Source organism: Propithecus coquereli, unplaced genomic scaffold (genome assembly GCF_000956105.1).
Source record: "Propithecus coquereli isolate 6110/MARCELLA unplaced genomic scaffold, Pcoq_1.0 Scaffold61, whole genome shotgun sequence".
NCBI lineage: Eukaryota > Metazoa > Chordata > Mammalia > Primates > Indriidae > Propithecus > Propithecus coquereli.
The window spans coordinates 7,379,291-7,404,437 of NW_012152063.1; the positions used below are offsets into that span (position 1 = coordinate 7,379,291).

General features: G+C 38.6%; 1 protein-coding gene across 1 annotated transcript in view; it reads right to left on the reverse strand.

The window, feature by feature from the left end:
• The window catches only part of RAPGEF5 (Rap guanine nucleotide exchange factor (GEF) 5), a 188,073-nt gene that overhangs the window by 155,602 nt on the left and 7,324 nt on the right, over positions 1-25,147 (reverse strand). Inside the window, exon 3 of the mRNA XM_012659442.1 lies at positions 16,177-16,243. Coding sequence (XP_012514896.1) covers positions 16,177-16,243 — 67 coding nt within the window. The remainder of the gene's footprint in view (positions 1-16,176; positions 16,244-25,147) is intronic.

The window sequence follows — 25,147 nt, forward strand, 5'->3', positions numbered from 1 at the left end:
TACCTCAAACTCAACATTCCCAAAAGTGAAGTCACTTTCTTACCACTTCCCTCCACTCCACGAATCTGCTCCATTCCCATATATCTGGTCAGTGAATGGTACCACCACATACCCCTAATCCCAAGCCAGGAAGTGAGGCATCCCTGATTTGGCTCAGCCCAACACCTTCTCTCTCAAGCAGACCACTGTCTCTAATTTATCTCTCTTCATCCTACGTCATTCTTTACTCCACAACCAGACTAATCGTCCTAAAATATAAATTTTATAATATTACCTCTCTTCCTGAAAAACTCTTCAAAGACTTCCCCGTGATACTATGACAGAGCCCCGTGTCTGATATTGCATATATAGTATTCTTTTGGTCTGGTCTTCAGTATCATGTCTACCCCCATTCCTCCTTTCAAAATCTATGCTCAAAAAAAAAAAAAATCCATGCTCTAGGCTTTGTAAAATATAACACAATTCTATGAATGGACTATTACATTCTTTCTTCACTCGGCCTTTCCACGTGTTCTGTCTGGAATGCCTGTCCACCTCTCCACTTTGTGTGGCTGTCACCTATTTGTCCTCCAGGTCCCAACTTAGTTACCATCATCTGAGCACTACTCACCTCCCCTGAGTGAAGTCCTGTTTATACTCCAATAGCATTCTATACTTACCTCAGTCATAGCACTTATCACATGCTAGCGAAATCTCATTAGCTGGAGGTCTCTAAACCCAATGAAATGCACTCATTTATTCATCATTCTGACCCTGGCTGCTGGCACCACTCCTATGTTTGCGGTCAAGAACACAAGTAAAATGTTGTAGTTGCTACTGAGAAGAGAAGACTTAGGGGGAAGATGATCATTAACTTCAAATATTTGAAAGTTTGAGTGTGAAGTTCAGACCAATGAAGAGGAGTTCCCAAAAGGCATGTTTTAGCCCAACCAAATCACTTTTAAATAGCCAGAGCTGTCCACAGTAGAAATGGTCTATTATGTGAAATTCAATAGAAGATGTTTTCATGAGAAAGTAAATATCAGAAGTGCCCTGACTAAGGAATTGTTTTAAAGATTTGTCTTACAAATGCCTCCTTTCCTAATCACCCCACTAGCAAAAGAGAATGAGCATATTCTCTTTTGAGAACATGGGGGTTCTTCACGTCACCTGGGTGGTGGTGGACATCTGTTAATCTGCAGTCAAACAGTCGGTGATCTTACGGTCATCTAATCCACCTGACAGAGATAGAAGTGGTGCAAATCTGAACAAAAAGATGAAAATTACTGTTGGAAGCCATTTTGTTGTGGAAATCTCATGAATTTCTTGGTACAAAGAACAGGAAAAGGTACAGATGTTTGAAAAGTCTCAAAAGAGCAAGCTAATGAAACTAACATCTTTTCAAAAGAGCAGATATATCTGCTCCTTCAGTTTTCAAAGCTGGTCTGACAACCTCTGATCAGTGATTTCTCCAAAGCCCTAACTGCTGATCGACATGGATTTCCTGATACATAATAATTCATATATAAATATTATAGTTATTTTATATATAAATATATAAAAATATATTTTAAGGAAAGAAGTATATATTGGACATTCCGATTTTGCTGTAATAATGAAACAAACATTCATTATGTTTATATCATTGTTTTTAGTTTTTATGTCTCAAGTTACTTTTTCCCATTTTCTGATAAGCACAGAATGGTTTCCAATCTACATAACACTGCAAATAATTCTCCAATGGATTTACATGATATAGTTTATTTAACAAAGCATCTTCAAAGACATAATTTATGAACTTGTGCCTTACAATGCCTTTTATTCCATATTCCCTATCATTCCTTACATGTCTTTTTTCAATCCTTGCGCTTTCAGAGGTAAGGTTATAAACTACATTGATAGTATAACTACATCAACAATCAAGTCCCAGACGTTCTAGGGATCTTCTATGGTAGGGGTCTCCCACTTGCAGGGATAGATTCCTGCAGAACCTTGTAGGGATGTCACATTAGAAACACTGAACAAGATTCAGAACTTAGGATCCAAAAATCTAAAACAGGAATAGAAAATCTCCAGTTATTTTATGCCAACATTGAGAGGAGCTGCAGGACTCTAGATGGTAGAGTCATAGTCCTCTACCTCATAGGAGTGTTGTGAGATTTAATGAGTTAATACATATAAAGCATCTGGAACAGTGCCTGACACAGAGTAAGTGCTACTTGAGCATTCGTGATCACATTATTATAACTAATACAGTTGGGCTGAACAATAGAAGAAAGGACATAGCCAGTCTTTAGTTGCTTTAATATTGTATATTTAAGCCTCTTCGTCCCACCTAAATTATAAACTCCTTGACAATCAGTCTCGCCTCCACTTACTACATTCCACCTACCTTGCCCACCTCCATTGCCACTAGCATAAAAGAGACTGAAATGTTTCAGCAAAAAGTTGTAAACAGTGCTTAAAGTGCTTGTATTTTCAGAATTTACTTTAATGAACTTTTAGATTTCCACAGAATTCTGAAGCTTGTATAAATGTATGAAGGACAGACTTTAGTTTTAGAAATTCACTTTGAAACTTCAGAGGTGTCAATCAACTTAACTAGCCGTGGCCTGGCAACTTTTGACATTCAAAAGATAACTGCTATATTATGAATCAAGGGACAATGTAGTCAACAAGGAACATGTCTTAATTTTATATCCCTGCCATAGCAAATCACCACTCATTTTACTGCCTCAAAGATATCCACTTATTATCTCATATTTATGTGGGTCAAAATTCCAGGTACAGCATGGCTCAATTGGGTCCTCTGCTTCTCACAAGGCCTCTCCCAAAAAGCTAAAATCAAAGCATCCCCTGGGCTGCATTCCTTACTGGAGGCTCGGGGGTGGGGCACGTGCTTCCAAGCTCATTCAGGTCATTGGCAGAATCCAGTTCTCATGTCTGTAGGACTAAGGTACCTGCTGCCTTGCTGACTGTCACCTAAAAGCTATCTTAGCTCCTAGATGCCTTTCTGGTCCTTGCACACGGGCTCCTACATCTCAGAGCCAGCAATGACACAATGAACCCTTCTCAGGCTTGGAATTTCTCTCACTTTCTCTTCTGCCATTTCTCTTTGACTCCCACGAGAACAAGTTCTCTGCTTTATCTGAAAGGCTCCTATGATTAGACTGGGTCCATGCAGGTCTGTAGCCTTAATTATATCTGTAAAGTGCCTCCTGCCATGTGATATAATATTTACAGGTGCCAAGTAGCATATTCATCTTTGGGGGACCATTTTATCTATTACAGAATGATAATACAGATCCTTGGAGCTTCCTGAAAAACTGGCCCTTAACACTTTTTTAGGGCTTTATATAGTAATTTGCTAATAAAGCCTAGTTTTGGAACATGATTTAATTGCTATAAAATCTTTACTAAATCACACCAAACTCTCTTACTTTTCCTTTATGACTTTCTCATATTCTATGCCTAAGCCGAAACCAGTACCCCAAATTCATCTCAAATTAGTCCATTCATTTGTCTCCATTTTTACCCAATGAGATGTCTTCCAACTCTTACAATCTATCTATAATGTTCTTTTCTTTCCTTTATCTAAAATGTGACATTCCAATGTCTATGTGGAGCTAACCTTAATGAGCAAGAGGTACATAACTTTTCTGATTCGTGTTGTTTTTGTTTTTTTTTTGAGACAGAGTCTCACTCTCTTGCCTGGGCTAGAGTGCTGTGGCATCAGCCTAGCTCACAGCAACCTCAAACTCCTGGGCTCAAGTGATCCTCCTGCCTCAGCCTCCCGGGTAGCTGGGACTACAGGCACACATCACCAGCCTGGCTAATTTTTTCTATTTTTAGTTGTTTGGCTAATTTCATTCTATTTTTAGTAGAGATGGGGTCTCGCTCTTGCTCAGGCTGGTTTCGAACTCCTGAGCTCAAGCAATCCTTCCGGCCTCAGCCTCCCAGAGTGCTAGGATTATGGGCATGAGCCACCATGCCTGGCCCTGATTCGTTTTTTACTTCTCATCACCATCACACAATGTGCATGACCTCAAGAATGTATTATAATTTATACTTATATTAACTGTCAAACAAAATCAGTTTCTTGTTGTTTTTTGGGTTATTTACTTAATGTATGCTTATTTTCAAAATTTGAAAAATTTATAAAAGTAGATGGGAAAAAGTCACCCACAGTCCCAGTGTCCAAAGAGCTAATCCCAAATTCACTCACTACATGTAACATGATGCTAATTTATCAAGTGTGAATTACAGAAATTGATTTATTAACCACATTATTATACCTATTGCCAATAGATGGTCCATGTCAGTATTTTTGGTTTTAAGAAAAGTATTGGTATTATAGAATCACAGGCCAGAAGTAATGTAAAGATTACCTAGTTCATTTCTACACCAGATGCCTTAATCCCCTACACAGGGTACAGAACATAAAATAATACAACAACAACAAAATGTATACTTCTGCAGGTCCCTGGATACTGTTCCAAATATTTTCCACATATTTGCTTTCTTAATTTATCTGCGTAGTACCTTTTATACCTGACCTATGGTAACTTGCACAGATAAGCTCTTGAAGTTTTGTAATTTGTAAGATGACCTAAATAAATTAAATTCATATATGTACATCAGACCTCTCATATGTGTAATTCCTTACCCAGCTCTATGGCCTCTTCAGATTCCTTTAGAAACCACTGAAACATGCTACTTATATAATATTACAAAGAATCCATGGATTCTTTTGTATAAAAGAGCAAGTTTTTTTTATACAGCTAGAAGAGCCTAGTTAACAGTTTTTCAGAGGGTTTTGTTATCTACTTTTCAATCTTTCTTTTGCTCATTCTTCTGACTCTCATAACTCCACATGTTTGTCCTGACTTTCAATATACAGTTTCTTTAAGTAGATAAGTGCTAATATATTTAAGGCTTTCCTTTATGCCATCCCTACCCATAGACACTATTTTAAAAGTTGGACTTTATTCTCGATATTGCTTCTAACCTAAATTCAAATTAAATTAAAATGGTGCTTTAACATTTTCATAAGTACTTTAACGATTAGCATAGGATCTATTAAGTTTGAAAAGCTGCTATGTTATCTACTAAGATATAATACATTCTTAGGCATAGCTTCATATTAACATTTAACATTATAGGTAAGAGGATCTTAAATGAGATTTATCCTGTGGTCTTAGCACTTCAGCTGAAACCCAAAGTTAAGACCAATTAGTGAAAAGTGCTCAGACCTCCTAAAGATAGGTGCTGGCTGCATGTCCACAAGATTCCATTGGCCTTTGAAGCAGCAAAATTCTGTAAAACCATGTCACCAACCCTCGGCCCTTCACCCACCTCAAGGAAATACCAGGGGAGGCTTGAAGATCATTCAGGAGGGATCAAAAAAGACCATTTATTTAAGGGAATTGCTGGAGTGCTACAGGGGTAGTTACATATACACACACCTCAAGTCAGATGGGGGAGGAGGTCTCAATCACCTGCATTGGCTGGCCTTTGTCCCTGGAGTTTAGGAGACAACGGGACTTCTCTCACAGTGTAAGTGTCCAAGAAGGCTGGTAAAAGGGTCGTATGGAGGCAGAGGAAGAGAGAAGAGCTGTGTTGTGTTGGGAACAGCCTGCATTTCCAGAGTTTGGCAGGACAATAATGCCTTCATGTTTCCCATGTGCTCGCAGGGAGTTGGGTTTAGAACATTTTGAAAACAGTCTCCTGGAAAAATAAGGTAACTCCAACAGAAGAAAACTGTGAGAAGGAAGCCAACCAATAGGCTAAAGAGATCATCCTAAGGTTTCAGGAAAAAGAGAAATTGCTGGGGTCATGGAATTGCAATTGGTAGCTCCATAGAGATAGGAATATCTAATGAAGCCACAAAATGACCCCATGTAGCAAGGAAGAGATTTCTACAGCTCTCACATAGAGAACCCTGATGCCAGATCATAACTGTGGCAGTCAAGAAAGATCTTTATTGACTTGCCATCTCGTCCTCTAGCCTCTCAAACCCTGGCTGAGCCAGAGACAGCAGGGTGGGGTAGAGGAGGAAAGAGGGCAAAGAAGGGAAAGTATAAAAACAAGATGGGAAATGTCAACACAGCAAACCCTGCCCCTTTTCTCAGGCTCAGGTTAGGGGCAAGGAGATGCTTTGACATGGATGAGAGATTGAAGCTCTGATACTGGATTCAAATGGACTTTTAAATATCTAAAGAAATTGAGACTGATCCGAGAAAAGCTATGGATCTTCCTGAAGATTCATCCAGGGGTGGGAATGAACTAGTCAGAGCTTGTTGGAGGTAACAGTGGTGAAAAGGGTAAAGTTTTTACTGCTTTTACCTTATCAAGCCCAGATCATTTAATAAACCATTTACATGTATATACTTGGTTTTATAGTGAGAATAGACACATATCGGTACAAAAGCCATTTTAGTTGTTATTTATCTCTTAACCTTACCCCTTTTTTCCTGGCTTTATCTCTGGGAATGTTCTTCTTACACTCTAAGCAAATGCTTCAGTATGGGTTTAATCTCTGATACCTAGAATGTGAGCCTAACTAAGTTATTTATCTAACAATCTAGTTCATGAAGCAGCAGTACGCGCTAATCTCCAATGCTGGGGTAACCTTAGGCAGTATAAAAAGTTTACGATGGGCTGGGTGTGGTGGCTCACACCTGTAATCCTAACACTCTAGGAGGCTGAGGCGGGAGGATTACTTGAGCTCAGAAGTTCAAGACCAGCTTGAGCAAGAATGAAACCCCGACTTTCTAAAAATAAATAAATAAAAATAAAAGTTTACAAAGAAAAAAAAAGAGCATAGCCCCTATGTATACTTCTGCCTTTAGGAGTGGTTCCATACCTTCCTCTCTCAGTTTGGGATTGAAAGGGAGAGCAAATGTGAAAAACATTAATAAAATTACAGTTTTAATTATTTTTATCTGACAGACCCTTTCTTCTCTCTTGCCCTCTAAACACAGATGGGATTCTGGGGTCTCCTTTCAGTAATTCCTTCAATTACCATGGGTCTTCCTATTCTGATCTATAATGTAAGTGAATTGGAGAAGATGACTTCTAAGGCTTTCTCCTCTTCTATCCTTGTTCCAAAGAAACCAACCATCATGTTCTCAAAATACTAAAAATTCCACTGAATTATAACACTTCCTTATTTTAATTAGCGAGGGATACTGCCGTAACTGTGGTGGGGAAAGACAATGCAGATAGATTCCTGTTCAGTTGAACTGAGATGAGTTCAATGAAACCAAGATAGCCAACAGGGTTTCCTAGTTTAACTTATGAGCCCGATTCTCTTTCCCCATTCTAATCTATCCAACAAAGATGTTACCAGATAAAGCTTCTTACCAGTACATTCCAATCCTCTCAGAAGCTTCAGTGGCTATTTCTGTCTACAAAACAAATCTCAAATCCCTCTGTAATTCTAGACCTCTGACAATTCACTCTGCCCACCTCAAACAGAGGATTCTTTATTACTGCCATTTATGCATCACACACTCCTGCCAAGCAGAAAGGATGGCCATTCCTCTAACATATCCCATCTCTGGGCTTTTGTGCTCATGCTGTTCTTTCTAGTTAGAACCCTATTCTCTATTCATTCCTACTATCCCTTATATCCAACATATCATCCAAGGCCCTCCCTATGAAGGTATTTTATTTTTAATTGAGTGTTGAATTAAGGTTCCATATTAATTAATACTGCCTGTCTCAAATGCCCCATCTCTCCCATTCAATGATCACACATCCTGTCACATGAGACTGAAATGTGACACTGCATGGAAAGCATTAGCAGAATACCTGCGCAGGGTAAGAACTCAATAAATATTAGCCATTCTAGGCCTCTTACCCAGGTCTTACTTGGCTTCTTAAATCAACAGCAGGCTAATATATTAGCATCTGCAAACAAGTTTCTTCAAAGACTTCCCCACACAAAAGTTCGTCTCTGTGTTGTTCATAACAGCGAAAGACTGAAAATAACCACAACATTCAAAAATGCTAAATCCACGGAATGGAATACTATAGAATCACTAAAAATGATGTAAGTGGCACTTTTAGCACTAAAAACATATTAAATAAAAAGTAGAGGCCACAAAATAAAAGATTTGGGTTTTTTATAAAATACACACACAGAAACACACACACACACAAGAAAAATACCCAGCAAGTAATATTAATAAATACTTAAGTGCTAATAATGGGTTATTTCTGGGTAGTTTCATTCTGGGCATTTTTGTCTATTCTGCAATTTTTTAAAAATTATAGTCTTTATGTTCAAGTCAAATAATCCAAGTGTCAGATTAATGAAACTGCAAAGCCTAATCCATAGTCCTGTTAACTCATTGTTGGATTTACCATCATTTGACATTTACAAACATAGGAAAAGTATTCATACTATTTCTACCCAGTATCCACATAAAATGTGATTATGTTCTAATTTTACAACAATAAAAAATAATAGAAACTAATTTAAACTTTATCTTGTCCCATCACCACCAAAAACTCAAGTAATTTTCACTTTTTTTATTATATGCCTCCTGATCGTCCTCCATATATGAACATACTGTACAAAGATACAACTGACTCAAGCCATAAAATTACATTTCATCTAAAGCAGCTATAAGTTCTATTTTAAACAAATGCACAAAGAAGCCCAACATGAAACATTCATGGATCATCCTTTTAAAGCTCCTTCAGCTTCCCTCAGAGAGGATTTCACATTAACACTTCACAAACCCATGACTGTCAATATCCAAATTGAGAAGTGAATGGTGTATTTGTATTCCTTGTCAATAAAAATAGTCTATATTTTCTATGTGTCTTGCATATCCAAGTGACTTTCCTCACCTTGGGAATAGATACCCAAATACCATAATAGACATGTACAAAAACACACACAATCTTCTTCCCCTATTCCCAAGGGATCCATTGGGACATATTTTACTCTTGAAGGAGTTCTGCACACTCACACCTTTCTGAAAAGATATCATTAAACAAATGCCTCCTCCAACATTGCTTCATTTCAGTAAGCAAAACAGTATGTATTATGCTGGTCACCAAAACCAGACTATCAGGGCTAGAGTTAAATTAGGTTACCACATAGCGTGGGTAGGTTTAGGTAGTTCCTTTGGAATTAGAGATGATGGCTTAGTAATTAATTTTGAAAAGATTTGTGTGTGTGTGTGTGTGTGTGTGTATACACCTGTGTATTATGGCATTTGGGGATCTATCTCCAGGATGAAGAACATCATTTTGATGTGAAATATACACAGAACACATAAGCATTTTTTAATTGAAAAGGGGTAGCAATATACCATTCAGCAACAGACTTGCAGGTTTGGTAAGCATTACTATTAGTAGGAGATCCTGCCTGAGGGAAACTGAAGGATATTTAACCAGCATTCCAAGTGGTCCTAGGGACCTACAGTCCCTAGCCCAAGGCCCTTTGGACACTCTAGTTGGATGAGGACAGCATTAAAACACAACGAGGGACAGGTAACAAGCCCCATGGCTCCTTAACAGAAACAAGTTGCTACCAAAATACGTGGCACTTTCACTGGTGCTTTTTTAATGCACAAGATCTGTCTGCTCAGGTTCCACTTGACACCTTCTCTCAAAACTCAATCTGCCTGGGTCTCCCCCAAATCACATAGTAACTCCTAAGTAAGCCACTGGAAGGGCTAGAGCCAGCCTGAGGATTCCAAGTAGGAATGTTATGTTCCCTACAGATAAGAAATATGAGGTAACAAGATATGCATGATTCTGTGGCAGCCAGACAGGTTATTCCTTCCCTTGGGGAGTAACGTACTTTTATTCTCTGAGCAGACATGCCCCGTCAGGCTGTGACAGATTAAGGGAAGAGAGATTACCTACACTCTATTTCTCCACTTTCCAGGAAGGAAAAGGCAGAGAGCCAGGAAAAAGGGTGAGTGGAAACTAGTTATTTTGTATTTTTAAAAACATATTTCTAAATGTGGTAAAAATTTATAACTTAACTGTGCTCAACATATAGAGATACTCCTTGACTTAGGGTGAGGTTATGTCATGATAAACTCATCATAAGTTGAAAATATCTTAAGTCAAAAATGCATTTAATGTACCTAACCTATCAAACATCATAACTTAGCCTGGTCTGCCTTAATTGGGCTTAGAACATTCACATTAGTCTACAGTTGGGCAAAATCACCTGGCAACATAGCACACCATGGAATATCCGTTGTTTGCCCTCATGATCATGGGCTGGCTGGGGGCTTTGACTCCTGCCACTGCCCGGCATTGCTAGCCTGGGAAAAGATCAAAATTCAAAACTCAAAGTACAGTTTCTACTGAATGCATCTCACTTTCATGCCATCCTCAAGTTGAAAAAATCGTTAAGTCTAACCATCGTAATTCAGGGACCATCTGTGCTCAATGTGACAGATTCTCCCCCCTTTCACTAACCTAAGATTACTCCTAGACCTTGCTAACTTGGCAAACAATAGCCTCTAAATAAATCCCTAAAGTTCTATCTTTTTAAGGATTCATCAAAATCCCAATCCCCTGCTATTTCTGCTTCCTAAATCAGTACCAATTTTGAAAATGTCTAATCAAAAAAGCTGTCCATGTTATTCAGATTCTACTGTTCAAAAGGGAATTTCTCCAATGTATCAAATCCGAACCGTAGAGTCACCAAGAATGACACACTAAAGGAATGCTAAGCATTTTACAGCCTTCCTGGACCAAGAAAGGGTGTGTGTAAATGGAGTCCTTTGAAAGACACACTTTGAAGAAAACGACCGACATTTCAGGTGAAAGATGAGACATGGCACAGATGAGAGGAGTTTTCATGAGTGAAAGGAAAATATGAGAACAGACAATATTAAAGCAATAAGAGAGCTGAGAGGTCAGAGAATATTGAAAAGTTTGGGTCTCTGAATTTCATGCTTTCAGTAACCTAGGACAGTCAGTTGCTCGTTAAGATCTAGCTCCACTTGGGGTGGTTCTGTACCAAGTAGTGCCCAAGCGAACTCTAAGGAAAAGAAGCCATGGCAGAAGAATTGAACAGAAAAGCCCAAGTTAAATGCAGGCCTTGGTTAGTGAGAATAAAAATCAGATCAGTTTTATCTGTAAACTAGACTCCCAAACATGGAGAAAGTGAGAACAAGGCTTTTACGAGAAAGAATGCTCAAAAGCATGAGAGAGCAAGTTCACAGCTGACGTGAAGACAGATGGAGTTGCGTTACAATCTCTGGACACTAAGCATAGAAAAATGCTTTTGTGACGTTGACACTGCACAATGATTAATTATAGCCACCTCTTTTATCCTAGAGGAAATGCAAATAGAAATTCCATAGAAGGTTCCTTGTTCTCTAACACTTTCACGGACAGTTAACATATTCCAGCATGGGTGTTTGTTTCTTAGGGCTTCATCTCCTTCCAGATCTTCCAGAACTTATAGAAGTTGCCTTCTTTTGTAATTTAGGCCTGACTCACTGGCAAGTAAGATTTTAGCTCAGTGGGATTTCTCAGAGGAATTATCACTTATACCTGAAGACCCTATGTAAAGAAATTTAGAAATTACCATTAAAAGCATCAAAGACAAAGGTCCTACGGTGAATTTGGATGAACTGAAGAAAATGAGCCTGGGGATAGAGTAGAACTGTACAAATAGGGAAATCTAAATGGATGAAAATTATAAAGTGAATCGGCTCTGACAAGGAATACAAGGGTACAAGAGTGCCTAGTTACATGGTCCAAGAGTATCAGATGTTCTCATCCCCATTGGTCTCTCTTCCTAAATTCTGAACACCTAATTTGTCATTTTAATTCATCTCTCATAACCCATAAGCCATCTCGCATAACCCCCACCACCATCACCAGGTTAGTGTTTTGTTCTAGACACTCATGCTTACTCTTTTCTTTCACCCATCCAAGTGATGGCTGAGTTTGAGAGACCAAGCAGCCCACAGGAACACCACACATCCCCTGCCCCTTTATAAGTGTCCTGAGGTAACCATCCAACCAAATAGGCATCTAATATATACAATTCACAACTTAGCCTAACTCACATCACTCAAGGAGTTTGACAACTGAACAAAAATCACAAATTTCACTGAAGCCCAGATAAGATGTTTGTGTTTTCTTATCTCTACAATTTCCATCATGGACACTTGGCCTTAAGAAACAGAAATAACCTAACAGGCTTTGTTCTGGTTGTTGATGTTAAGTAAACATGAGATGGCAGTCTAGAATCAGTTTTTATCTCCTACTGAAGAATGGTCATGTTTCTATTTCCTGTCTCTGGACATTTCCCAAGTATGTCTCAGTTCTTTCCAATGCCTCAAAGTTCAGTTTATTGCCTAAATTTACATCCTTAAGAACTATGACTTTGAAAGCAATACATAATTCACCATAAAATTTTCCCTATATTTGCTTTTGTTTTGAGCAAGCAGACCCCTGGATTGTAACATGAATATATAATAGTTGTCTCTTCAATTCTGAATACTCTATTTGTCACAAACACTGGAAGAATTCATGTTTAAAAATAAAATAACGCTCAGAACTTCAAGGATGGAAACTGGTAGGCTGTGTCCTTCAAAGGCCTTTCTTAGCCTACCAGCTTTATTAGACCAACAGAGATGCACAGTCACTGAAAAAGAGGTTTTCAAGTTAATAAAATTTATAGCACCAGGAGATATCAGACCTGCCTGGACTAGGTGGGTGGAGGTCACAGAGGTCTGGGTAGAGGTAACAAGATTTTCTTTCCTGCAGACGGGAAGGACTACAATTGAACAGCAATTGTCTGAAGCTAAATGGCACCCTTTAAAAGCTCTGTATTTCTGCTTATTAGTAGGACAATGGCATTACAGACCATAGTCTCCATCCTCCTCATTTGTTGGCAAATTATTAATAATAAACTACTCTTTCCTTCTCAAAAAAAAAAAAAAAGATATTAGAAAGGAGGCTAAGGTACTAAGGTAGAACCATATGTGCAACAGGGAAAGTCACACTGGATTCAGATACTACTCCCCAGAGTGTTTTTGTAGACTTTACATAATGGGAAAGGTCTATTATAGCCACGTCCTTTATCCTTAAGCTGAAAACTTCTTACAGAGCTTCATTGTTCAGGTTTTTGTATGTCTGGCACTTACAAGGGAGGCTCTTCCTTGAAAATCACCAGAAACGTGGCTGGAACACTTTAATCTTCATATTTGTATAAATTTAATAACTCTAAATCGGATTGAATTATAAAGACATTTTTATTAATATTTCTACTCATGCACTGTCTTCTCATGTTCCTTCAATAAGAAAACTCACTTGTATTTTCTTCCAGAATAGAATTTCAGTTATTATTTTTTTAAATAACAGGACCTTTCCTCCAATGAGCCTAAAAGGGGACTAGGAAATAAACCATTGGGGTTAAAGAAATGAAGATTTTTTTTTAAGACAGCCATACACAAAGCTCCCAAGTTTGAATTACAAAGGTGAATATACAAGAGGGCACAGTCAAGTGTACTGCTGGAAACCACTGCCCGCTTTGCAATGCCCCCAAAACACAGGAACCCTCAAAGAGCACACTGGCAACTCTACATTACAGATGTCACTCCTGCTTTCCCTTCCTGTGTTTAGGGGTCATGGTAGCTGAGAAGTGTTACTTGAATGATGTATGTAAATACCTTCCCATATGCATTAACATCCAGGTAACTTAAAGTTTATATACCATTGCCAACAGGAGGAACCACAGTATGAAGAGGTGAATCTAGCCCAGCAGTCCCTTAATAAACGCCAAAGAATGGACAACAGAATTTTAAAGGGACCTTAGAGATAGTCTAGTCCAACTACTCAACTTGGCCAAAGTCACACTGTTGGAAGAAATAAGAGTCAAGGTCTGTAATCTCAGTACCAGGATATTTTCACTATTACAGGCTGATTTACCCATCAACTAAAGAGATGAAATTTTCTCCTCTGCCCTTTATTTTCACTCTAAATACCACTCCAGCACCTTACATCAATTTATTCAGTCTTTTTGCTTGGGGATTTTTCCAGAGAGATTAATTACCTCAGAGAAATCTGTAGTGAACACTTGGCTGTCCATCCTTCCTTTTTAGAGGTTCTCCTGAGTTTGACCTTCACAGTATAAACCATTTAGTTCTGTCCACTTCCTCTCAATATCCTCTCATCTCCCCATGGCCCTCTCACTGTGGGTGTTCCCAAGACTCCAACCTCTGTTCTGCGCTTCAGTCTGCAACCTGTGACCCATAACATTAGCCCTAATCTCTCCAAGCTCCAGACTCATGTGTCTAGGTGTTTCCTGCGTATTTTTATGTTCTTATCTCCTCAAACTTTGATGTCCCCCCAAAATCATCTCTCTCTCTGCACATTTTACTCAACTTCCTAAGAGTATCATCACATCTCCATTCATGTAAGTTCAGAACTTTAGTCACTTGACTCTTCTACTTTCACCCAGTCTTCCTGACTTTTTAAAAGAATTCTTTGTGCTCCTTTTTGAACTCATCTTTCTTTTCGTTCCCACAAAAACCACCATAAACTAAATTTTCATCAGCCTCTCAGCCAGTCTATCTCCAACTCCTTCTTTATTAAACGTCTACTTCATCATGTTAATCTGTTGTTCAAAAAACTTTCATTTTTCTTAATTAGGACATTCTTCTCCAACCAGGTGGGTCTACTCACTATTTTTCCATGTATTTTCTCATTGCTATGTCTGCCCACAATAAATCCCACAGCAAGAATATACATCATCCTGTCACCTGTCCAAATCCCAACTGCCTTCAGTGGTGGTTCAAGTGCATTCTTCTCCATGAAGCCTTCTCTTTCTGTTCTCAAATTCACTGCCTATGTACCACTTTTATTGGTACTCAACTTCCAACTAGTTTATATATTAACTCTCTAAATACATATGTCTTGTCCTCTTGGTGTGGCCATAGGAACCAAATTTTATTTGTCTTTGTTACTTTTGGAACTATCCCAATAACTGTATTGCATTATGAAAAAATGAGGCATAGTACTTAAAAGAACATATTAGGGGTAGAAAATACTGAGTTCATTCAGATTCTGGTTTTGTTCCTTTCTAGCTGGGTAACCTTAGGCAAATTACTTAATCTCCACAAACTTTCATACCTATAAAATAAAGATAATACCACCTACTTCATGGTGCTATTGTACAATTTAGCTGAATGCATATGTGCATACACACAATGTTTAACATGATATCTGGTGTATAGGAAGTGCTTTTTTAACAGATGGCTGTTATGATTTTGCACACAATAGGCACTCCTCTTTGGTTAATATTTTAAACTGCGAAGGTCATGCTAAATATTTCTTCATACCATGCCATCAAGATTCCATTTCACATGAAGTTTTACACTCCCGATCACCATATTTAGGCAAAAATTACTTTACTAAGCCATTATATTCCAGAAGAATAGAAAAGATAACTTTCAATCCTCAAGCTGTGCCCAGCTGACAAAACCTGGTGTATAAAACTCTGTGCAGTTTCATCCACACACAAAACCCATTCAAGCATGATTTTCAGCAACTGCCATTTTGATAGTGGAGTTAAAGCAAAACTAAAGAATTCCTTGGGAAGGCTAGCAAAGTTTCCAAACAGCCAAGTCAATAGATAAAGATTTTGTGACACAGGATCGCTAGAGCCTGTCAAAAACTGGAGCTCAGTGATTAGTGACCGTAGCCAGCTTTTGCTATGAAGCAAGGCACAAGATTTCCTTCCACCAGCAAGGCTATTATTACCAAGTCCATCAGTGGCTTTTAAAAACAGTGTAAATGCTGAAATACAGTATGTTAAAAACCAACATCCTGGCCTTTTTTGGCTGAGGTGATTCTTTTTTTTCCCCCCTAATGAAACAGTCTTTTCTCTTTTGTGCACAGGTCACAGTTTTTCCCAGGTTAAATCATACTATATTTAAAAAATCAGATACTACACCTCCACAAAGGTTACTGGAACTTTCCACCAGGAATATCTATGATCTTGCAAGGGAGGCCGCATCTGTGTGAAGAAAGTCAAAGCCATTGTCTCCCTCTGCCACACCTTGGAGCCGTGGACCTCCACAGCACTGAGCAGCACAGGGCAAACCTCTCCCTATACCATTGCCCAAACTGCTCCCCTTCTGAGACCCCAGCCTTATTATTTCCACACCCTTATGCAGGGAAATTGGACGGTCTTACCGCAGATGTTAGACGAGCGAGAATTTCATCACTGCTTTCTTCAGGGTCTTCAATTTTCTGATGAGACCTTTGAAAAACAAAGAAGAAATTACTCTTCAGCTTTGGTTTCTCAAACTTCTCTATCATGTTAGGGGAAATAAAGGCCAAATAATGGCATTGTTATTTTATTATATTGTATATTATATTAGTGAAAGTACTGATGCAAATACTATTGCGTCAATAATGCCATAGGAACACAACCCTGTTGCAGGTCAATTGTTCCTTCAAAACCAATTAGCAAGAACCTCTACATGATGCACCAATTGAACGCTCAGGATCGAGTATTATTCTCCAAGTGATATAACATAATAACCCTGACACACCAGATTTACATATATGGACGTGCATGAAGTAGATGCTAACACAAGATGCTTAAATGCTGAAATTCCCTCTAAATCTAAATGAAATCCAGATTTTGAAAATATGAAATGTGAATTTACCTTTACAATTCCATTTCAGCCAAGATAAATGTACTCTAAAATGGTATATTACAGGCCTAATACCATGATGGGAATTATGAGGAAAACAAAAGGCAGAAGAACTCTGCTTTTTTAAGAGACTATAGCCCAGTTCAGAAGCCAAGGAAATTATGCATATGTTAAATAACTAACAAGACATGTAACAGTGTAAGATCAATTTGTTTAGGAAAAAAATCATCGTTTTAACTTAATTCACAAAAAAAATTTTCACCACACAAATGTATGTGCTAATGTATAAAATCATCTACTTCTTAAGAAAAATCTTGTAAACTACATTTTTTTTCCCATGTGGTCAAAAAAAAAAAAAATTTGACTAATGCCGATTGAATACATAAAATTGTCTCCCAGATCTATTTCCACAAGCAATCCCTTTCGATCCATTCTGCGGCTGTGGAGGGATTCGAGGTAATTGCCCCGTGGAGCAATGTTATCAGAATCGCAGTCCAGTGATTGATTTCAATCTCGGGAACTGCGGTGGGGCAGCTGGAACGCTATCCTTGCGGGGCAGGAGGGCTTCTCCCCACCCACAACAGGGCTAAGCAGCAGCTCTTTAAGAAGGGAAAAGCTAGTCGGATCAATTCTGGCATTGGCTTCGTGTTTCTGTAAGTGTTACTAAATCCTTTTCCAGGAAAAAAGTCACACCCTTCAAATCACAGCAATGATATACAAGCCACTGCCTTTACAAGAATTGCAACATATAGGCACGAAGCAGGGCCGATGTTGTCAATTAACTTAAGTATTCAGTGCAACAAAGTGTTTGAGATGCTTGCTAATAATCTGCCTGATAAAAACAGTGAGAAGTGAGCATTATAACTCAGCATATTTTTTTTAAAAGTTACCTGGATGGGTATTTCAAATAACAGGCTTTATTATTAAAATTCCCTATGCACAAAGTTTCCATATAAATGAAGTTATATTGAGAAGAGATTTGAAACCCTTTATAACCTAAGCCACCCAACCAGGTTTATATGATTAAGCTGAGGTGACTGAACAGATCTGACAGGAAATTAAGAGCGAAGCGTGGGCTGGTCGTGCCTTTTCATGTTTCTCAGACCCCACAGATGCCTGAAGTATTAGTTAATGGGCATGAGGTATTTTGCGCGAGCACAGATTCTGTCATGAATCTGTTTTCAATAAGCTGCTGAAAGGAACTCAAAATTCCAAGGGAAGCTCTTGTGTACACGACTGATAATGGCTGTGTCATGAGTAACGGCTGAACTGCTGCTGTTTTCGTGACAAATAATTTAGTCCCTGTTCGAAAGCAAAACTATCTTTCATCATCCTTCCAGCACAAAACATGCCATGGCAAAAACGTTGCTTAAGGAAATATGTGTAAGAGACAGAGTGATGATCTTCGGCGAGCTGTGTCCAAGCCCATATTCCACATTTATCACCTCAATCACCAGGATTTTTGACCAGAACTCCATGTCTTTCTGTAGGTTCTGAATATGCTCTGAGCTTGCCTTGTTTTTCCATCTGCCTTCCAAGTGGCTTTAGGTCGCAATTCCAGGAATTTTATTTTCACCCACCTGGGGATCTCACAGGGTAACTCCGTATAACTCACGCTGCAACGCCTCCTGCCTCCTGCCCTCACCAGGTCTGCTGGCACCTCTCGGGACTCACAGGTCCCCTCACCCTGTGGCGATTCCTTCCCTCCTCACTGCCTGCCTCTGCTCAGTGCCCAGGTTCTCTCTGACAGACAGGCTTGGCAGGAAGGGAAGGGAAGTGACTTTGCTTGAACACATTATTTTAACCCACTTCTTTGCCTCTGGTTTCTCTTCTTCTAACCCAATCTCCCACAGACACCAGGATTACCTTTCTAAAACCTAGATCTGGTCTTGCTATTCCCCAGACGCTAGACCTTCAGAGATTATCCCCACTGCCTACTGAGAGTTCTGGAATTCAGAAATACTCTTGCTTCCCTGCTAACATACTCCATGTGCTCCTGCACCAGCAGACACCTGCACCTCACCTGCCATAAAGGAAGGTCATGGGGGTAGGACTGGGGGGAACAGGCAGAGCCTGAAAAGGGAGAAGGAAGAGAGAGAAGGCGATACTCAGCCATGCTTCTTCCTCCCTTACTACTGTTGTCACTTTTTCCCTTAAACCCTCTCCCCAGCTCTAGGCCAAAATATCCAAAAATACCAGACTCTCTTGCCCCAGCAAATGTATTTTTTACAGAATGTAAATAAATTCTGATTTTGTCTATATAAATACACATCAGTGGAATCCAGGAAAGACAAAGTTCTCACTTACTGGGTCAAAATAGATAACGAAACAGAAGCAGCAGAGGAGAATCAAGGGTAATACTGACACACGTTCCGTTACTACTAAAGGGGGCTGTGCTGCTGCTCAGTGAACGAGAGAGGAAGAGAGTGGCTGTGGGTCTGGTTTGTTAGTGGTTGGAGAAGGGAAACAAAGAAACTCTGGCTGGAATCAGCAGGTGATGACAGTGACAAGTGACATAAGACAGAAAGAGAAGAGAAAGGGCGTGAGCCCAGGAGGGAAGATCCATCCCTGAGGGTTTATGCCAACAGGCGCTCCACTTTAGGAATTCCCAGGCTTACTTCTCAACGTCTCTGCTTCCCAACAGCCCAAGGCAGAGCTGGTAATTCTCCAGGGGAAAGTGCTGAGTCCCAGTGCCACAGGCAGATGTCTTTGTAAGTTTGAGAGGTCTGTAATATCTCAGGGTGCCATCTGAGCATGCAGGGATGGCAAAAGCCTATGGACCTCTGCCCTTGTCCCTCTAACCATTAAACTGGGCATATTATCATTCTACTCACCCCCTACCCAAAAAGAAAATCACAAAACAGAAAACCCTGCCCTTCCTATAATCTTCCTTATCTTATTTGATGGCAACTCCACCCTTCCTGTTGGAAGTCAACCTTCATCCTCTCTCTCTCACCGCCCACCTTGTATCTACCCTGAAATCTTACTGGCTCTTCCTTCAAGGCATCTCTCCCATCTGACCACCTCCCACCACTTCTATCACCACCACTCTGGTTCCCACCACAATACCTCTCACCTGAACTCAGGAGCCAGTTGTTCTGCTGAAATGGAAGTTAGGTCATATCCCTCTGCTTAAAATCCGTTATTTTTTTTTTTTTTTTTTTTTTGAGACAGAGTCTTGCTCTGTTGCCCTGGATAGAGTGCAGTGGCGTCATCGTAGCTTGCTGCAACCTCAAACTCCTGGGCTCATGTGATCCTCCTGCCTCAGCCTCCTAAGTGGCTGGGACTACAAGCACACACCACAAGGCCAGGGTAATTTTTTCATTTTTAGTAGAAAGAGGGTCTCACTCTTGCACAGGCTGGTCTCCAACTCCTGACCTCAAGCGATCCTCCCACCTTGGCCTCCCAGAGTGCTAGAATTACAGGTGTGAGCTACTGTGCCCGGCATGTTCAAAATCTTTGAATGACTTTCCATCTCATAAAGCCAGAGTCTTTTTTATTTAAAAATAATGAATTAATGAGTAAAGATTTTATATATTCAAGGCATACAACACAATGATTTATGTATACATTGTGTAATGATTATCACAATCAAATTAGTTAACACATCCATCACCACTCACACTGTGCATTAGATCTCCAGGACTTGCTCATCTCATAAATGAAAGTTTGTACCCTTTGATCAACATCTCCCCATTTCCCCTACCTGAAACATCTATATCTTGGTCAGGTCTGTTTTGCTTAATAAAGCAAATTCCTATGAAAAAAGAAAAAGTGGGATGGTAGATGAATGAGAATTATATTTTTTCTTGAGATCTTTAATATCATAAATACAAACAACTGCTTAGCTTCTCAAGCGAAGATAAATTTCCACAGCATCAGACTACTAGTCATGCTTATAGAGGAAATTTACCAAATGGCAGTAAATTGTGACAGGTTTTATTAAGGGTTCAGGGTATATAGTTATGGATTAATCTAAAACTGAATAAAATTAGATATTACTGATATGATACTCTTTCGCATTTCATTTTGAAGATTTGAAGATTAATGCTTAATATTTAATTAAACAGCTGCAAACGCTAATACAAGCAGGTCTAAAAATTCAATTTTTGCTAAAATTCCTCTACTACTCTTAACTAGAGAGATACCCTAATAAAAAATATGCGATCTGTTCCCATACCAGGAATAAGCCTTGCCTATAAACAATGGAAATTTTGGAGAACTATTTCCTTGGGAGAGGGGGTAATGAGTAATAACAAAGACTAAGACTGGCTGATTTCATAAGATTTTTTTACAAAAACAGTTTAGAGTGATAAATGAAAATTTCCTTCACCTATGATCCTAATACAAAACTTATGCCAGGTGCCATCATAAAAAATTGTTTTGAGAAATACTCAAAGAAATTTTTGTTTACCCAAACAGTATTTCCTCTTCTCCAAGTGTCATGAGAATCTAATTAGAAAAAGTCAGAAGTGCAAAGGGTGGTTTGGAACATAGGAATGGCAGACTTGAACTTGAGCTCCCCAGTCAGAGGGTGTTAATCCAGCACCATCTCAGAAACTAAGGATACCAATGGATGTCTCATGTTGCTTATACATGTCTGGTGGAACAGAAAAATTAGCAAGATAAGGAGAATAAAGGAGGCAGAGATGAGAGGGTGGGTGGGTGGAGGTAGTGCTATTTTATACAGGGTGTTTAGAGGAGACAGGGAGTCATCAGTGTAGAGCTGAGATTAAATACATGACTGAGTGAGGTCATATCCAGAGTGACAGAAGAAAAACATGAGAAGTCCAAAGACTGACCTCTGGAACACTTCCATGTTTAGAGGTCAGCGTTCTAAAATATAGGTTTTATTATTGAGGTATGGCCAATCTAAATAATCTGAGGCCAACACATCAGGAGATGATTGCCATTGAAAAGACAGTCGCTGCTCGCAGTTTCCAAGAGCAGATGGCACTGCACACCATGAGGGGCCACATGGGAAGCCCCAGGCTCCATCAGGAGGCAGAGGACCTGGGGAAAACATGGGCAAGAGCCTTTATTGTGGTTTCCACGGAATGGAGTGGGTGAGGCAGGGTAAGCAGGCTGAGGATGGTACAGTGTCCCTGGTTGTCTGGTACCTGGCTCTGGAGTGATCGGGGTAGGTGGAAAGTGGCCCAGAGGGTGAAAGCCCTAAAAAAGAGGTGGTTGGGATATGAATAAGTTCTCTACCAGAAATTGACTAGCCCTGGGTGGGGTAGTCTCTCCAGGGTCAGCAAGGCCCCAGATGTCAAAGCATTGACACGCATGGCTAATATAGGCAGGAAAAGGAAGAATAAGCAAAGCAGGCTTAAAAGGAGAAGCTAGTGAGATAGTAGAACCCAGAGATGTTATCCCAGGGACCCACTGAAAAAACAGCTTCCAGAAGGGCATGATCAATTGTGCCAAATGCTGCTGACGTGTCAAGTAAGATGAGGACTCAAAAATCAACGACTGCATTCGGCATCACGGAAGACTTTTGTAATCTTGACAAGAAGGCTTTCGGTGGAATGGTAGTGTTGAAAGTCTACAAGGAGTGGGTTCAGAAGAGAACAGGAGAGGAAGGAAAGTGACCATAGATACATCTTTTGAAGAGTTTTGCTGTAAATGGGAGCAGAGATGTTGTGCAGTAACTGGAGGGGGATACAGGGAAATACCGACACATGCTGACAGGAACAATCCAGTAGTGAGGAAAAAGCTTATGGAGGAGGAAAGAGGTGAGAATGCAGGAACGAGGTCCTCACGAAGGGGTGCAGAAATGGGACTGATGCACAACTTGAGGGGTTGACCTGAGGTAAGAACATGGACCATCCATCCATTTTTATCAGGAGCAAGGACAGAGTCTACCATTACAGATGCAGGTAGGTTGATAGATTTGGTGAATAAAATATAAGAAAGGTGGTTTTTTCAAAAATTTTCCTTTCAAGGAAATAAAAACCAAGGAAAAAAGGTAAGGGGAAGTAGCTGTGATAAAGTCTTCTAGTGGAGTGAATTTACTAAGAAATGAAGAGGACTGTTCAGCAGCATTAAAGATCCAATTAAGATTAGACCATGAGTATAAAATGAGACTGACTGTCCTTAGTCTCTTTAACAAACCACCCCTTCCAACTACCTTTAAAATATGACAGAGCAAGAGGGTTGATGACCATGGCCAGTGATGGCCGAAGAGAGAGGAAATACAGCTCTTGTGATTTCCTATGTATGTAACTATGTCATCTGCAAAGAGAGATGGCTTTATTTTCTCCTCCCAACATATAAACCTTTTATTTCTTTTTCTTGACTTAATGCATTGGCTAGAGTTGAAGACAAGTAATAAGAGGAAATATTACCCTTGCTCCCTAGTTTTAGTATGAAAGCATTTGGTCTCTCACTATTAAGTATAATATAAGCTATGGGTTTTCTGTGAAGTTTTAACAGATTAAGGAAATTCCCTTATATTTCTAGTTTTCTGAGAATTATTATCATGAATGGATATCGAATTTTCTCAAATGCTTTTTCTGCATCCATGGAGTTCATTACACAGTTCTTCTTTTTTTAGCCAGTGAATATGGTGAATTACATTGATTGACTTTTGAGTGTTGAGCCATCCTTTTATTCCTGGCATACATTCCCCTTTTTCATGATGTATTATCATTTTTACACATTGCTAGATTTTATTAGTATTTGCTGAGGAAGATTTTTATGTCTACACTCATGAGTCATATTGGTAAGTTGTTTTCTTTCTCTGAACTTTGTCATAATAATAATGCTGGCCTTATAAAATGAGTATGAAGCATTTTAACTTCTTCCTCTTCAATCTTCTAGAAGAGACTATACAGAAATGATATAATTTCTTCTTTAAATATTTGGTTAAATTTGCCAGTAAACCCACGTAGGCCTGCAGATTCCTTGTTTGAAGGATTTTAACTACAAACTCAATTACTTTAGAAGATACGGCACTATTCCGATTCTTCTTGAGGGACCATAAGTAGTTTATATCTTTCAAATAATTCGTCCATTCCATCGAGATTTTCGAATTTATTATCAAAATATTCACTCACTAGTTTTTAAATATAAGTCTAGAATGATATTTTCTTTTTTATTCCTGATATTGGTAACCTGTCGTTTTCTTCTTAGACAGTTTGGTTAAGATTTATCACTAAGATTTATGACTATTTTTTTTTTCCCAAAGAGCCAACTTTCAGTTTCATTAGTTTTTTTTATTTTCTTTTCACTTACATTAATTTTTTTATCCTTAATAATTCCTTCTTTTTGCTTGTTTTGGGTTTAATTTGTTCTTTGTTGACTAGCTTCCTGAGATGGCATTGATCTAGGATATTTATTCTTTTCTAATATATGCATTAAAAGCTATAAATTTTCCTCTAAGCACTGCATCCTATAATTTTGGACATGTTTTAATAAACATTCTATAGAAAATATTTTCTAATTTGCTTTGGGACTTCCTTTTTCACCCACGAGTCATTTTAAAGTATGTTAATTTTCAAATAGTTTGGTAATTTTACAAATATCTATTATTGATTTCTAATTTAATTTCATTTTGAGAATATATCTCATCAGAGAATATATCCAAATGATTTTCCTTCAAATACGTTTATCACCTAGAATATAATTTATCCTGGTGAATGTACCATGTACACTTGAAAAAAAATGTATTAAGCTTTATAAATATAAATTAAGTCACGTTGGTTGATAGTATGTTCAGATCTTCTAGATCCTTACTGATTTTTTATTTACTTGTTCCACTGATGGCTGAGAGAGGAATGTTAAAGTCTCTAGCTATAATTATGGATTTGTCTATTTCTCCTTGCAGTTATGTTTTCCCTTCATGTGTTTTGAAATTTTCTTATGTGTACACACATGTAGGATTGTTATATCTTTCTGGTAAATTCACCCTTTTATCAATATGTAATTTCTCCCTTCATTCCTGGTAACATTTCTTGTCCTGGACTCTATTTTCCTTAGTAACATAGCCACTCCAGCCTTCATGTGATTAGTGTTTCCATAGGATATCTTCTTTCACACTTTTACTTTTAACATATCTATGTATTTAAAGTAGGGTTCTTATATTTAGCATATAGTTAGGTCTTTTTTAAAAAAAGTCCAAGCTGATAATCTCTTTTAATTAGTGTTTTTAAACAATTTACATTTAATGTAATTATTGACTGGTTGGATTTATATCAACCATCATTTTATTATTTGCTTTCTCTTTGTCTCCTGTTTTATGTTCCTCTGCTCCCCCTTTCCTGTCTTATTTTGAATTATTTGAATTTTTTAATTATGCAATTTTATTTATGGCTACATCTTTAAGTTGTTGCTCTAGAATTACAACATGCATATCTAACCTTTCCAGTCTACTTAATGTTTTACCACCTTAAATAGTAGAAATCTTAAAGCTGTATATGCCTCTTTACCCTTCCACAATTATCTTTTCTGTTATAGTTGTAATATTGTATCTACATATATTTAAAAGCCCACAAAATATTATA